General features: G+C 42.1%; 1 protein-coding gene across 9 annotated transcripts in view; it reads right to left on the bottom strand.

Moving 5' to 3' along the window:
* Window positions 1-14850, bottom strand: part of FOXN3 (forkhead box N3) — a 169798-nt gene that overhangs the window by 94548 nt on the left and 60400 nt on the right. For all 9 annotated transcript variants that reach the window (XM_039712433.1, XM_039712434.1, XM_039712432.1 and 6 more), the window contains one exon: window positions 9515-9651. In XM_039712433.1, the coding sequence (XP_039568367.1) occupies window positions 9515-9651 (137 nt within the window). The remainder of the gene's footprint in view (window positions 1-9514; window positions 9652-14850) is intronic.

Raw genomic sequence — 14850 nt, 5'->3', positions numbered from 1 at the left:
GACTTAAAGCACTGGAGAAATTGATTTAAATGTAAAAATCCCACAAGGACTAGAATCTTCTTCTAGATGCACTTGTATTAGCTGTGGACCTAGTAATCAAACAAAATTCCACCTTTTGTGGGATTATTACTTAATCACTAGCCTCAACATTCTCCTGTGGTAGCCACTAAGGTTCCACTAAGTAATTTAGAGCCTGCCCCTAAGCCTCCCCTCCCTACTATTTAAACCAGTAGCAAAACAAACAAACAAAACAAAAACAAACAAAAACCCCCAAGAACCAAAGAAGAAAATGCTGCATTTTACAAACAGGTTCACAATTCAGAAACAGCACAAATGCCACCAATGAGTATCACATGCACACAGACTGGTCTCAGGGACACCTGGAATGGAAAGAAAGCCAACAAAAAATATTGTTGAATTCAATTTCTTGAAATCTATCTAAAACTAGATAGTTTTAGATAGCCCCTGAATCCTCACTTGTTTTTTGCTGTAACAAAACTGCCTGACAGAACTATGATGTTTCCATAACAAAGTCAAAACATCTGTGAAAAAATACACTACAGAAAATCAAATATAACCTCCACAGTTTCATCAGAGCTTTACTGAAAAAGAACAAGAAGTGCAAGTGCTGAGTACATCTGTTTAGTAAGGAGAAAGAGGAACCATTTTATGAAGCCACTGTAGCGGCACTGGACAGGCAAAGAGACATATCTCTCACCCTCCATTCTTTTACTCCAGGACAACGAGGTGGTAAGGAAAACAATCTGTGTTCCCAGGCACAGAGAACTTTGAGGAGAATAGAAATTTCTCTGCTAAGGACCCTCCAACACCTCCAAAAACCAGTTTTTATATAAAGTACTTTATTCTGAGAAAATAAGCAGCTTGATTTTTCCAAGTCAAAATTCAAAACCCAAGTGTAAAGAAGTTTTTGTATTAAGAAAGACTCTATGCTCTTTGCTCCAGAAGTTCAGAAAAAGATGTTTTAATACCATTTAAGCCCCTTCTGGTTTCACTCATCTGAAGCCTGAAGGCTCCCGAGAAACAAAACTAGCAAAACCTGCAAGTTTCATTTCTACAAAAGCCAGTTCCATCAAAATAAGAGGAATGTCACTTTTACTCAGGATCATACAGGGGACAGACTCACACATACGGAAAACTGGATACAACAGGAACCCAGGTGATAGAGTTATAAAAGCCAGAAAAAACATGGTCAGTAATCACAACCTGCATGAGACAAGTCCAGTCTTGAGCTGAGGCTGACATCAGAAGTTAAGTTATATCTGATGATGTCAAAAATTACGATTCAAGCATTCAAATACTAACAAAAGAAATTATGCAAAAATGTACTTTCTTTAAACAAATTAATAAACCTGCCTTCTCCAGAAAAGATATCAAATGATACAGAGATACTACACCACCATATAAGCACCCTGTATATACACATATGCATACAACACACATCCCAGAAAATGTGAATTGGTCAATAAAGATTCAAAAGGACTAACCCACTAAAATGTCTTTTGAGTTTTTTATCTATAAAAACATATAGATACAGAAGAAATAGTACATCTGTGCTTTAAAAGAAACAATTCACAGAAAGACTGATTGATACTTTGAGAAATACTGGGTCTAATACACACAGGTATAAAATGAAACTGCACTTTCTTTTAACTGTATGTGTAAGATAACTGGAAACACTCTTGGAGCAAGCCTGGCTTAGCACATGGGTGACCCTTATAAATGGGAGATGAGAGAATCAGAGGATTTTGTACAGGACCAGCTAGTCTGCAAGGTCCAAATGTAAGTCTACCTTCCCCTGAAGTTAAAGGTCTTCCCAGCTGGCCCAGAGCCCAAGCTGATGGTGCACCATGCAGCTCAGTTTTGTACCTCTGCTGGCTAACACAAGGCCTGATGGGCCACCTCGATCACCTGGATGCCACCTTGTTAGCATTCTCCACAGTCATACTGGGAGCAGCCGTGAAATGTGTCCCTCTTATGCTCTGCTTCACACTAACACCATGCAGAGAAGAAATGGTTCTCACTGGCCATGCTCACCTCCTGGGACATTTCTCTATGGACAACCAGGATTTTCAGTACATCTGTCACCTTCTGTTATGACCTGGGGAGAAAATGGGTCACCTGCAATCAGTTCCTACAGCTCTTGCACTCAAGTGGACTATTCCAAGTCTGCCAAGGCCTTTGAACCTGTGTGCAAAACTGATATTATCAAAGAAGATTACATATGGAACAAATTGGTTACACAAATATTCAGAATTCTGCATAAACTACAACAGCTGCCTCACATTTTAGACATGTTCTCTATTCCCTAAAATATATTAAAATGCTAGGTGAAATGATGAAAGGTGCACACAGGCTTTTGTTCAAGACAGAGCTGCAATTCTTGGAAATAATCAATGCCCCTTAACTTTGAGTTTAAACAATTATTAAACAAACAATAAAGAGTTAAATTGCAGAATGCCTTACAATTATAACCATTATACCTAAAGTCATCCCTTACCCTTTGTTTGAAAGATTCACGTTCTCTTAATATTTTTTACTAGTAGTTCATCACTATTAGCGTAACATGAAGAATTGTTCCATGAACATAAGTCTTACAACAGAACTACAAATAATACAACTTTCCCTGTCAATTTTTCTTTATACAAGCAACAAAGGAAAATCCAATAACTAATAGAGAAGTGAATAAAATCTAAAAGAAAATACAAGAGCATGATTAAAACTAAATTTAAAAATTTGAGTTATGGAAATACAAGAAAAACCTTTTCATGATCTAAGAGCAGCAAGATGTGACACACTATGATACTATTTGTGGCTTCTCAAGCTTCACGAGTCTGTTTTCAAATTCAGAAGTCAGGTGATTTACATGGCTGTGATATTATATGACTAACAAACGTGATGCTCATGTTGACCAGTGTTCACTGCACTAACACTCCTTCCTGAGTCTGAATTTTCAACTACTAAAACTTCAGTGAACAGTTCCTGAACACTGCACAGGCTTCCCCATCCACACAACGGCTGCACTGTCACAGCGACACAGTGCCTGTTAATGGGATGAAGGGTGACACATCCACACACTGCCCAGGGACCAAAGGTGAGAGGTTTCTCACACCCTCTGCTTTTTGCTACACAGCTCATGCACGGTGCAACCCTGCCCCACCTGCAGCAGCACTCACTCTGGGGGCAGCAAGGAAGAAGAATGAGGAGCTGCAGAGAAACAGTCTCAGAAGCACAGCACCCACGTGCTTCAAGTTCCTGCAGCCAGCAACTCACAGGCCTGTCAATGAGGCCACTCTAAAAACTTTCATAGAGAAACACCCTGACCTACAGAGGGTTTTACAAACAAAGTAACAAAAATTTCAAAACACATCCCTACACTTTCTTTTTCCCATGAACTTAGTGGAAATATCTACGGTACCATTCCAAGTTATCTTTGGAATAAGGCTATATTTATCTACAGAAGGCACAGAGGAGGGGAAAAAGAGCCTAAGAAGCCAAGTAACTGGAAAGACTGTTCAACAAATGGAATCATGAAAAATAACAACATAAAGCAATGAGCTGGTGTTTGCCTGACATCTAGAGAAAGATGACAGACTAAGGTCTCTGCTTTGCAGTACTTTACCGGAAGTCTAAATACATGCAAACAAAACAAAGACTTAACCAAATCTTCATGTATTTGGCAAATGGAAATAATTACACTTCTTCTTTCTGGGGGTATGAATGAGAAAGAACTGAAAACATTTCAGTTGAGAAGGCTTCTCAGAAGCATGTGACTAATTTTGAGAGGAATGAAGATGTGATTAGAGGGTGATTTGTATTTCTACCAGCCATTCCTACATGAAGCTATTATGTTAGAGAGATCAGATTCAGACTTAGTGCTCCTCTCTTTCTGTCCAGGATCTGCGATCACCTTTCTGAATTTATCTTTCCTCCAACACATCCTTCATGCTGAAAGGTATAAAAAAGAAAAGGAAAAAAAATGAAAAAGAAGTTTTAAAAAAAGCCTTTTAAAAGGTAAGAGAGTTGATCTGTTTTGTTTCCTGAAACTGTGTTTAGTGGGATCACACAAGTCAAATGGTTCAAGAACTGTTAAGAATATGTTAGAAACCAAGTCCTGGATTGAGAAATCCTCAAATATTTATGCACTTATCCATGCATTTACTCAAGCAAAAGTACTTTTTGCGGTTCACAGATGACACCAAACTAAACCAATATTATCTAACTTACCAGAAAACAGAAATAAAGCAACATAATCCCAAAGTATAGATGATCTTCAAATTAATGCATGTGATGGTGGCAGAGGGTACACTTTAGAAGAACTTGTATTCTCTGTGATCTCACAAACTACAAAACTATGAAAACAGCAAAACAAAAATTTCCCAAAGACTCCACCTTACAACCACACCAAGTGAAGAAAACTCATTCTGACTCAGCATAGGAAGTAAAATAGTTAGATCGTTCTTGATAAAGTGGTTGTAACATGCACAGAAATTAGTATTAGACTTCCCTATGATCAGCTTTATTTCCTATCAAAAGCAAAAACAATAACACATAATTAAATTCATGTTTCCAGATTGCAAAGGACAACCAAATAATGTCTTTTCTACAAGAGACACCCTGCAAAGTCTTTTAGTGAATAGGAAAAGGTTGTTTCACCAGCTTTCCCAAATGGTCACAGATCACATCTGATCTCAACTTATAAAGTGTACAGATAGGAAGGGTGCTTATAATTTGTCTAATGTGATAACCTACAACTTCGATGCAGGTTTAGCCTGTTTCTCCTCCATCACCAAGGCTGCAGCACTGTCTGGGAGCCCGGGGCACGGAGGGGTGGCTCTGCAGCATCTGCCCCACAACCACCAGCAGATGCCACCTACACTGAACACCCTACAACCAGCAAAACTGTGCTGCAGGTTAGTTTTAGTTACCTGGTTTCCTGTTGGCTCCAGCCCTGCATGGCTCAAATCCTCTCTACAGAGGGCAGCCTGGCTGAAATGTAGATGGATGCCAGATGTGTTTTTCTGATACAAATGCTATGATGTGCACAGCTGGACTCCATGTCCAAAGCCAAGCACAAATCTGGTTCAGATCAGTCCAGGATCTCAATCCTTCCTGAAGCAGAACCAAGCTCACCCAAGGAGCTTCCCAATGGGAAGGAACAAACAAACAAGGAACCAAACAAAGCCTTTATGAACAGGCAGTTTGAAGCAGCTAAAGAAAAAAACACCTCTTTAGTTTCTTTCTTGGACATGTTAGCAATTTCATCAGCTACTGGACAGATCTGTCAACATTTGACATTCCTCTAACAAACTACAATTAGGAAAACACACTGAAAAAATGAAAAGCCATGAAATAATTATCCACAAGACTATAAAGCCAATATTCCTAGATAGTCACCCAAATTTTCAAGTATTTTTATTACTCTGTGAAAATAGTAATTTCTGTTATTTTAGATTACATTTCCTGATAGTTTTCAGCAGTACAAAGAGAAATACAATTGAGAAATAGCCCTATGTAATACACACAGGGGGAAAAAAACATTTCAAGACCTCCTCCAAGCACTACTAGAAGCGAAAATCCCGCTTACACTTCAGTTACAGTCAGTTACAGAAATCTGGAAATAAAACACATACATGAAGTATCAGGGCACTGACTTGTACAGTTACTTAACCAAGTGTGTGTCTATAAATATAATTCAAAGTTGCTATTGCCAAAATAACTGTAAAATTTAAGAAGAAACACATTAGTCTAACACACCTATTTTTCGACACCAAGGAGAGCTTTTCCTTTGTAATGATGTGTATCTGTGTTGGTTCACTTTTGAAATTCACCATAAATGACATGCTTTATGACACATGCTTCAATTAGAAGAACCAGATGAAAACCCAAAGGGTTTTGTTTGTTGCAAGTATTTTTTTTAACAACACACAGCCAAGCCAATTAAAATTAAATAATTCACCTTGTGATATTCTACTGCTTCTCTTCTTACAGCTTACAGGTAACCTTGGCCTGAATTGAAGCAGCAATTCAGACAACTGCAGTCTGAATTATTTCTTATGTACAAACACAGCAAGGTTGCCTTTTCCCCCAAAATGTCTTCTATACATGGAACCCAATGTAGTCCAAATGTCATGGCTACAGTCGCTTTTATCTCAAATGATACTGGTACAACACTCACTCAGCCATCCAATTGTATGGGTTCGCATCATGAAACTCCTTCATAAAAGGTCCAAAAGGTCCACCCCTGTCACATTTATGCAGGATGCTCTACTGAAGTAATGAAACTGAATTATCTTATTACATTAACTCTGTTAAGGAAAATGGAAATTCGTGTATTTAGTAATCATCCTGCTTGGCGTATTTTTACAGTGCATTCCTCCACTCTGTGCTCAATTCGACCCTAAGCTGCTTATGCAGATACTAAACAGAACACATGATTCACTTGTGCATCTTTATTCTTTTAAAACATCTGATAAAGACAAGGAATAGGTCAATTTGCCCCTGTGCAATTTCACCAACTGCAATTTCACCCTTACAAGCCTTATTCCTAGAGGCAGGAATAATACTGGCATATATCTGGTTCCAGATGTATTTAATTAATATGAAGTGACATAGCTTCTCTTAGTTGAGGACTTCCATTACACAAGATGGACAGACAGCAAAACCTCTGCCACCCAAGGATTTTTTTCTAGATGTACTTTCTTCACCATAAGAAAAATTCCCCTTGGAATTTGTTACTATGACGATGTATTGCTCTGGAGATCAGACTATGGTGGAGTGGATTTACATTTTCTACCCCTAGTGAAGTCTTTGTACACATGAGAAAGCAATCACTTACACATGGGATTACTGTTTTTTTCCAAATGCACAGGGAATGTTCAACTCGTTGAGAATATATTGGAAATATATTCAGAAAATTACCATGTAACTGCCAATCCAGAATTAATTCAAAAGTCACTGATAGCCTAGACCAGCTTCACGTTGACGTTTCACCAGTCATTAACAGCGGAATGAATAAATATTTTAGCATACTATGGGGATATTAAGGTTTATTTAACAGTGGAAATGCTGAAAGATAGCCAAGTAAGAGTAACAGTGAGACCACAATTTCTTCATATAAAACCTGACCTTTGCTGTATTTGCAAGGCATTTGCTCCTTCAACCACACAAGCTCTTTGTTTTATGATGCAGTCCTTACAGGGAAGACTCCAAAGCATTTGGCAGCACAAGCAGTGTAGCAGCAGCTCATACATCCCATGGGCTCCAAGGAGAAAAACCTTCCCTTTCAGTTTTGGGACTCACTTGTCAGTGTTTCACTAGACCCCTCCTCCCTTGCTCAGCTACACTGGGCAGTGGTGAAAGCAGGTAGTGATTGAAACTCGCTTCTTAAATCCCATACTGGCTGGCACCTGCCAGTACTCCTCTCTTCTCCCACTCATGAAAACAGGCTATGAGGTTCTGGACACAAACCCCATTAGAAGAGGCAGCACAACCTCTGCCCAAGGTCTGCAACTCTGCAGGCATCCTTTGCCACACACAGCAAGCACGGAGCAGCAGCAGGCACAAGTCTCTGCAGGATGAGGACAGGGGAGCAGTGGGCACACTGTGCAGGATGAGGACAGAGGAGCAGTGGGCACACTCTGTACAGGATGAGGACAGGGGAGCAGCGGGCACACAGCACTGCAGGATGAGGACAGGGGAGCAGTGGGCACACTGCGCAGGATGAGGACAGAGGAGCAGTGGGCTCACAGCTGTGCAGGATGAGGACAGGGGAGCAGCAGGCACACAGCTGTGCAGGACACAGGGTAGCTACGCTGCTCTGTGCCCCCTGATACCCACACAGGGTGTTTCTAAGGATTCATCCCTGCAAGAACTGCCCACAGCAGTGCTGCTGCATTGCTTCCTGTAGTCTAGCCTAGAAGAGCTGCCCATGTCGTTGCTCCTGCTGCCAACATTTGCCACCAAATTACACAGCGGTTCTGGCAAAGCCAGGCCATTGAGTCAACAGTCACTTCACCCATAAAAAAGTGGGAGTCCTCTGGCTTTCAACTGCATGTGTATGCTAGATTTTTTTTATTTGTGGGGATTAGAAGGGATCAAAATCCCTCAATTTCTATGTCAGATGTGCCTTACACTTCTACTCAACATGAGAATTTATCAATAAATCTATATGAGCATAATTAAAATACTCTTAAAAAGGTAGCAGTAAAAATAAAGCGAGGGCCAGGAAACATGCTTTGTCTTTGTTCAAATGCACAAATTACAGGCTTAATCCATTATCGAAATTATTTATCTGTCCTTCTGCAGAGCACAGCAGTGAGGGGTACTTCCACAGGTGGTACTAGGGACCGTGTTTCCCCAGCACCCAAAGGAACACCGGGACAGCCGAGCTGCACCGCCTGGGACACCGCACCCCTGGTCGTGCCCTAGTCACCAGAATAAAACCCAGGGAGCCAGGGGCATCCCCGGCCACCGGGGCGATCCCCCGACACAAAGCGGGCGCAGGCTCCCCATGCCCAGCGCCGCGCCGGGATCGCCGTTTCCGCGGCAACAGCGCCGAGCCCCGGGGCCCCGTGACGCGGCAGCGCCGGCCCGGCCCGCGCGTTGCCGGGGAGACGCCCCGTCGCCACGGCGACCATCACGCTGCCCTCCCCGGCCGCCAGCCTCAACGCTAACGCGGAAAATAATAAGAACCCCCTCAGCCGCCAGGCGAGCCGCCAGGGTCACCGCCCAGTCCCGGGGCTGCTGCGGGCCGGTAGTGACCCTGGCCCGGCTGGCGCATCACACCCTCCCCATCCTGAGGGGAGTGGGCCAGCACGGGCCAGGAACCGCATTCCGGCCCTTATTAGCATCGAGGAGAAAGCCGTTCTGCCAGACCTCAGCACCTGCTTTCCTGCTTTGTGGATGGCAGCCATAGATAATGTCTCTTTGCTAACACTCGTCATAAATGAATCAGATCAAAAAACGCAAAACGAACAGAAAAACTCCACCCCAAGTCTGTTTCACTGAAGCAAAGGAGAAAATCCAGGCTAATCCTAAGGGCCACCACAGGTGCCCATCCACCACCAAGGGCTGGTCAAGCCACCTGGGCACCAGCTCAACCTGGTGGACATCCTGTGGCTGCACAGGCAACATCGGCCCGCAGCTCTGCCAGGAAAAGAACGAGCCATCGCCTCTGAGTGAGCGAGGGAATCGTGCCTTCACCAAAGGGATAAGTGGGCACTTCAGAGCTCTCCATTTGCTTATCTGCATTTTTATTTCAGGCGCCCCTCTGCCAAAGGGCTGCTGCAGGAAGCCTGCAGGCTCTGCTCGGGGCACGAGCAGGGAAAAGGTGTCCTGGACACGCCGAAAAGGCCAGGCCGCCGCCGGCGCTCCCGGGCTTCCCACACCAGCACATCCAAACTGCAGCGCCTGATTACATTTAGTGCCCTACCCAAGAATCATACGCAACACCGCAGGAAAACATTTAGAGCTGTAAAATGCATCTAGTTCTTACCTTTGATATGCCTGAGGAGATGTGGGAGGTGTATTGAACACATGCGAATATGGGTGATAGGGTGTCTTTTTCAAAGCCTGAATAAGATTTTGTCTGTATTCTGGGTCTATACACCACAAGGATCCCTTTCCAATACTCTGCAAAGAGAAAAGAATTTTTAAAAAAATCAAATATTTGATCCAATGGCACAGCCATATTTATTTAGCATTTTTTTTCAGGAAAAGCAGTGGGTTTGGGTTTTTTGTCTAACAGAAGAGAATATAACTTGCTTGCCACAAATTATTACTCCTTTAATAATGTATTATTACTGTATTATTTAAATCACAATTCTGAGAGAAAAAGTTAATGTTTGGTTGCTCTTTCCCCCCTCTCTTTACTAGTTAATAGGATTTAATATCTGGCAATTTTCCAATCATCTCATATTGGAAAAATAAGAAGCTACAGTTAACTGTAAACAGAAACTTTGAGAAGAAGCATCTCGCTTTTCGAAGTAGTTTTCTTTTCCTTTTGCTGTTATACAAACAGAAACAAGGCTAAAAAGGAGAGGGTTAAACACCCTAGCAACTGTTTTAAAAATATAAGGACTTAATCCTCTAACCCACATGACATCAATGCCATTATACTACAAGAGGAAATTAATCATCTTTTCTCCCCAGAGGGGAAAAAAAACTACCAAAAAACCCCAAAACAAACCAACGAACCAAAACTAAAAAAAAAAAAGCCCAGAGTATAATCAGAGTATAACCATTTAAGTGTGTTGTGAAATTGTGATCAGCTAAAACAACAGTTACTGTAATTACCCTTTCTGGACACAAGGAACAACACCAGCAGTTAATCTGTAAAGCAAAGATTACACTCAAATTCAGTGTTTATTCTGCACTTACAAGCAGTGCAATTTCATTTCTTGTCTCAATCCCATCAGAGGTCAGGCTAAGGATATTTTGGATTGTTTTGTGTGAGTTCTCAAACAAATATGAAAACTTTGCCTCAGCTTCACTATGAAAGCATACAGAATGATAGTTCAGGAGCAGTCTTGCTCTGCTTGATCATACATAAACACCAGTCCTAGCTGTTCACTGAACTCAACTGACAGGCTTTCAAGGCATTATGCTAAGATTTTTTTGGTAAATGTTGATGCTTTCTGGAACAGGTGGGGGAGGCTGTAACTGCCTCTAGCTGCTTTCCAGCCCAGGACCATCCCTTTCCTCTGCTGCAACTTCTACCAGTGAAACAAAGGTCTCAGTTAATGCGTTAAAGAACAAGCACACACAGACACACACACACAGAAGAAGTACATAATTTTCTTAAACTATATAGAAAACCAAAACCAGACACCTGTTTCCTTTTGAAAACTTGTATCTTTGCCCTACCACTTCCTAAGTGCTCCTCTGCCCCATGGACAGCTTCAGGATACACAGTGCAACACGCAAAGTGCTTACAGAGAGCAAATCTGCACTAAATTCTCCTCCCCAAAAATACATAAAAAATAAATGAAAAAGAAAAGTCTTCCCCAATGTCCCTGGATGGCTGTGTGTGCACCTAGAAAGTTTCCAGCACCATGTGAGTCCTGGCTTGAAAGAAAAGGAGAGCAGCCAGCACAACCCACTGGAGCTGTGACAGTCTTTGTCAGAAAGAAGCAGGGCTACATGCTGTTCTGGTGGAACAGGAGCAGGGGGTCAAGACTCCTCAGGATGGCTTCCAGGGTTCAAGCCCATCCATCCTTTTACTGCTCAAAGGTGCCCTACTAGGAGGCCACAGAAGAGTCTAAGGGGAGACATCTTCCAGCACTTCAAACGAAGCAAGGTCCTGATATGGCCAAAAAAGCCCAAGACTAAAGGGGCTAGAGAGAGAGCCAGCAAGCCTCTTTGGCTCTCATCTCAGCAGAGCACTACAGTCAACAGCTGAGAGATCCAGGGCTGCTGTCAGCTGTGGAAGCTGGGCCCCACACTTCTCACACCAGTCTGCAAGAAGGAGGTTGTTACGCTTAGCCCTCTTAAAATATGGGACAATGAGCCAGACACATGACAAGCCCAGTAAGAGATTTTTAGGCAAAGGACAGAGTCAAAAATAGAATCCAAACATCCTAAATTCCACTTCCATGCTCTATCCAAGACCCAGACTAAGAACATAAAATTTCCTTTTAAGCAAGCAATGAGCAAAACTAGGAAAATTTTTCAGGAGAAAACCTTTGCTGGATTCCTTACTTCTTACAGCATGGGATAAACTTATAAAAAAAGCTACACTTAAATACCATCTACCTTATTTGTACTTGCTGGAACACAACATATTGTTTTCAAACTTCTGTTTTTTCATTTACTTCCAAGACAGCCTTTTCATCTACCTGGAAGAGATTACTCCCCAAAACCCATCAGTTAGTTTAAGCTGAGGGCCTTACAATATGAAGTCACTACTGAAGAGTGACTTCAAAACCTTTTATTACTGTTAAGATAAATTTGTGTGGCTTGCCCATATTCTTGCAAAAGCCAAAAATAATCTCACTGAAAAACAGGAACTCTCACAAAAAATACTGAGAAGTACACTCCTTGTTAAAAAAAACACTGGGAAGGCAGATTTGCTATATTTTCACTGCAACTGAACTGACTTATAATTTACCAGCAAAAACAAATGTAATTTGAGGCAAAGCTCGCCAACTTTGCAATGTTCTCTTTCAAGACAGTTATTTTTGTTTTTCCACAATCACATAACAGAGCATGAATAAAAAGGAAAACTGAAGTGACATCTGGTTAAGAAACCTTCTTGACTGTTGGGAGGTGTGAAGAGCTTCGTTAACCGTCTGTTCAGATGTGTCATTAGTCTCCCCATATACAGAGCAATCACGGGAAAGGAAATCACTGGAGCTCAGACCCCGTCCCTTAGTGATTAATTTCCATCTTATGACACTTAGCGTGCTGCTTCACTACCTCCTCCAAGCCAAAAGTCAATAGTGACTCCAATCAAAAACCAGCAAGGAAGGGTAAAAAAAAAATCTCTGGATTACATTTGTCTCCCAGGCAACAAGTGCCTGAGCAGTGGATAACAGCCCCCTGATCTCCTCAGCACTTGGAGTGCTTTCAGACCTCCCCACATGCCACCTCCTCCCAGGGCTAGGCACAGCCACCTCGTTCCTTCCAAACACAGGTTACAGCTTCTGCACTGATTCCTGGTTAAGGTGATTAAAAATTGGGTGATGTTATTACAAGTCCTCTTCATGTGGTCCAAGAGTAAACTGTACTTGAGGGTAAACTACTTCAGAGGCGCTAATGGGGAGAGAGAGAAACATACAGAGTTACCCCATGAAAGTCTGACTGAATACTTTATTTAAAAAAAAAATCCCGATTATCTTTTATATGGAGAAATTGCTACTCCTTTTTAAGTCACTTAACATATATATGTAGATTGTGCACAATACTGTGTACCAACTCCCAATTCATTAACAAATTTGCTCTCTCATATCTCTAATATCCAATTCTGATTCCCTCCCAGCAACTAAAGTCAGTGCATTGCCATGAAAAGGTAAATGATACACTCAATGTTCACTTGTTTTTTCTTCCAGTGCACTGCACATAGAAGTTTTTTAATACTACTTTACACAACCTATTAGTATATATTTGGTCTTTTTTAGTAGAATTGAAAAAAGACTGAAATTTTAAAATAATTTAAGTGCTGCCTGTCCACTCTTTCAGTTGCTACAGTTGGGAATTAATAGCATCCACTAGTAAAACTCCTGATTGTAAAGATTTTGCCTGCATATAACCTCACAACTACCTAGCCTCACACATCAGCTACTGTCTGCCCAAAGCTCAACTAAAAGAATTGTGTGTTGAGCTCTTTCTGAGACCAGTGGCTGGGAAAAAGTACACAACCCATTGTAATGGGTTTGCATGGTCAGATTTTGGTACTGCAGGGACTACATCCATCTATATAAAAATTGCAGATAGCGTTTATTTGAAGAATTTTGTTCCCTGGTTATTTCAGCACAGGCTTGAAAGGTGTTAGGAACACAACCTTTTTCACAGAGTTTTTCTTTTCACTGCCATAAAAACAAGTATGGTCAAAACAAAGCTTTGGGAAGAGAGCAGATACAGAAACCACAAAACATGGGCTCAGGGAGATGTTGGCATTTCCAAATTTTCCCTTCTGAAGCTCTGGTAACATGTTCACTTTGAATCTACCTGCAGGAGCAGCTCCAGGTACCCGCATCTCTTGCAGCAGCATCACCACCAAGATGGTCCCCAAGGGAACAGAACCCTAAGGAAATCTGCCAAAAGGGGGATTTTTTTCCCTCTGTGATGCCTTGCATGTGCCTGGGCCTTCTTCCATAAGCCCATTTCAGTCATTTTCCTCAAAGAAAACTGTTTTTCTCACACAATTTGATGTAATTTACATTCATTAAGCTGGCTCACATGAAAGGTGTGACAAGCATCCAGAGAGCTGTGGCAAAGCAGCGGAGGGATGCAGGGACACTGGGAGGGGAATGGGAGCTGTTCCCTTTGTAGCAGGAGCCCTGGTGACATCCTGATGCACCTTGTAAAACAGCACACTGAAAAAGGAAAACCAGGACTCTGGCTAGACACAAAGCAAAACCAGTATGACACAGAGCAGGGGTACAGGGGCTGGGGTGAGCTGGGCAGCAAGGCTGGCAGACAGCCCTGAGGGAAAGGCCAGGCTGTGCATGGGAAACCAGAGACATGGAGAGGCTGGGCCCCAACACAGGTGCCTGGAGGCTGGGAGGAGAGAAACCAAAACAAGACACCCACGAGTGACTGCACAGCTCCTGCACAGCTCCGCTCACGCACCTAAGCTATGCCAGCAGGCTGAGAATTTTAACACAGCTCTGAGTTAAGGACCTTGCTACTCCCAATCAACAGCTGCCCACTGAGTAGATCTGTACTTTACTTCTCCACTATCAGATGAGGAGGGCATGGGTGGCCATGACTAGGCTTTCTTGAACCAAAATGATCAGCAGTATGAATCAGGCAGCTACACAGACTGAAGAGGTGCAGATGTACACCATCTGAAAAGTATGTCACACTGGTTTCACTAACCATAAAAGCAAAGAGAAAAAGCAGAAATTTCCTATTACTCAGAAAAGGGCATTACCAACTAACATCTGCAGCCCTAAGCTATCAAATACTGAAATCACGTCACTCTGGCATCTGTCTCTGCCTAACCCAGTGTAGGTTGCTGCAGTTGTTAACACAGAACCTATGAATATCATTAACACCACCTTCTTCAGTGATTGGGAACCTTTTGTTGTCAGTAATTCACCATCAAAAGATTTTCTCTCCTGGATGAAACCTACTGTTGTTACAACAGGTGATCTCTTTGCAAGTAAT

This window comes from Passer montanus, unplaced genomic scaffold (assembly GCF_014805655.1).
Source record: "Passer montanus isolate IOZ18808 unplaced genomic scaffold, ASM1480565v1 scaffold27, whole genome shotgun sequence".
In the NCBI taxonomy this organism is placed as follows: domain Eukaryota; kingdom Metazoa; phylum Chordata; class Aves; order Passeriformes; family Passeridae; genus Passer; species Passer montanus.
Note: the sequence above shows the minus strand (reverse complement) of the source record. Positions and strands in the feature narration are given on the sequence as shown.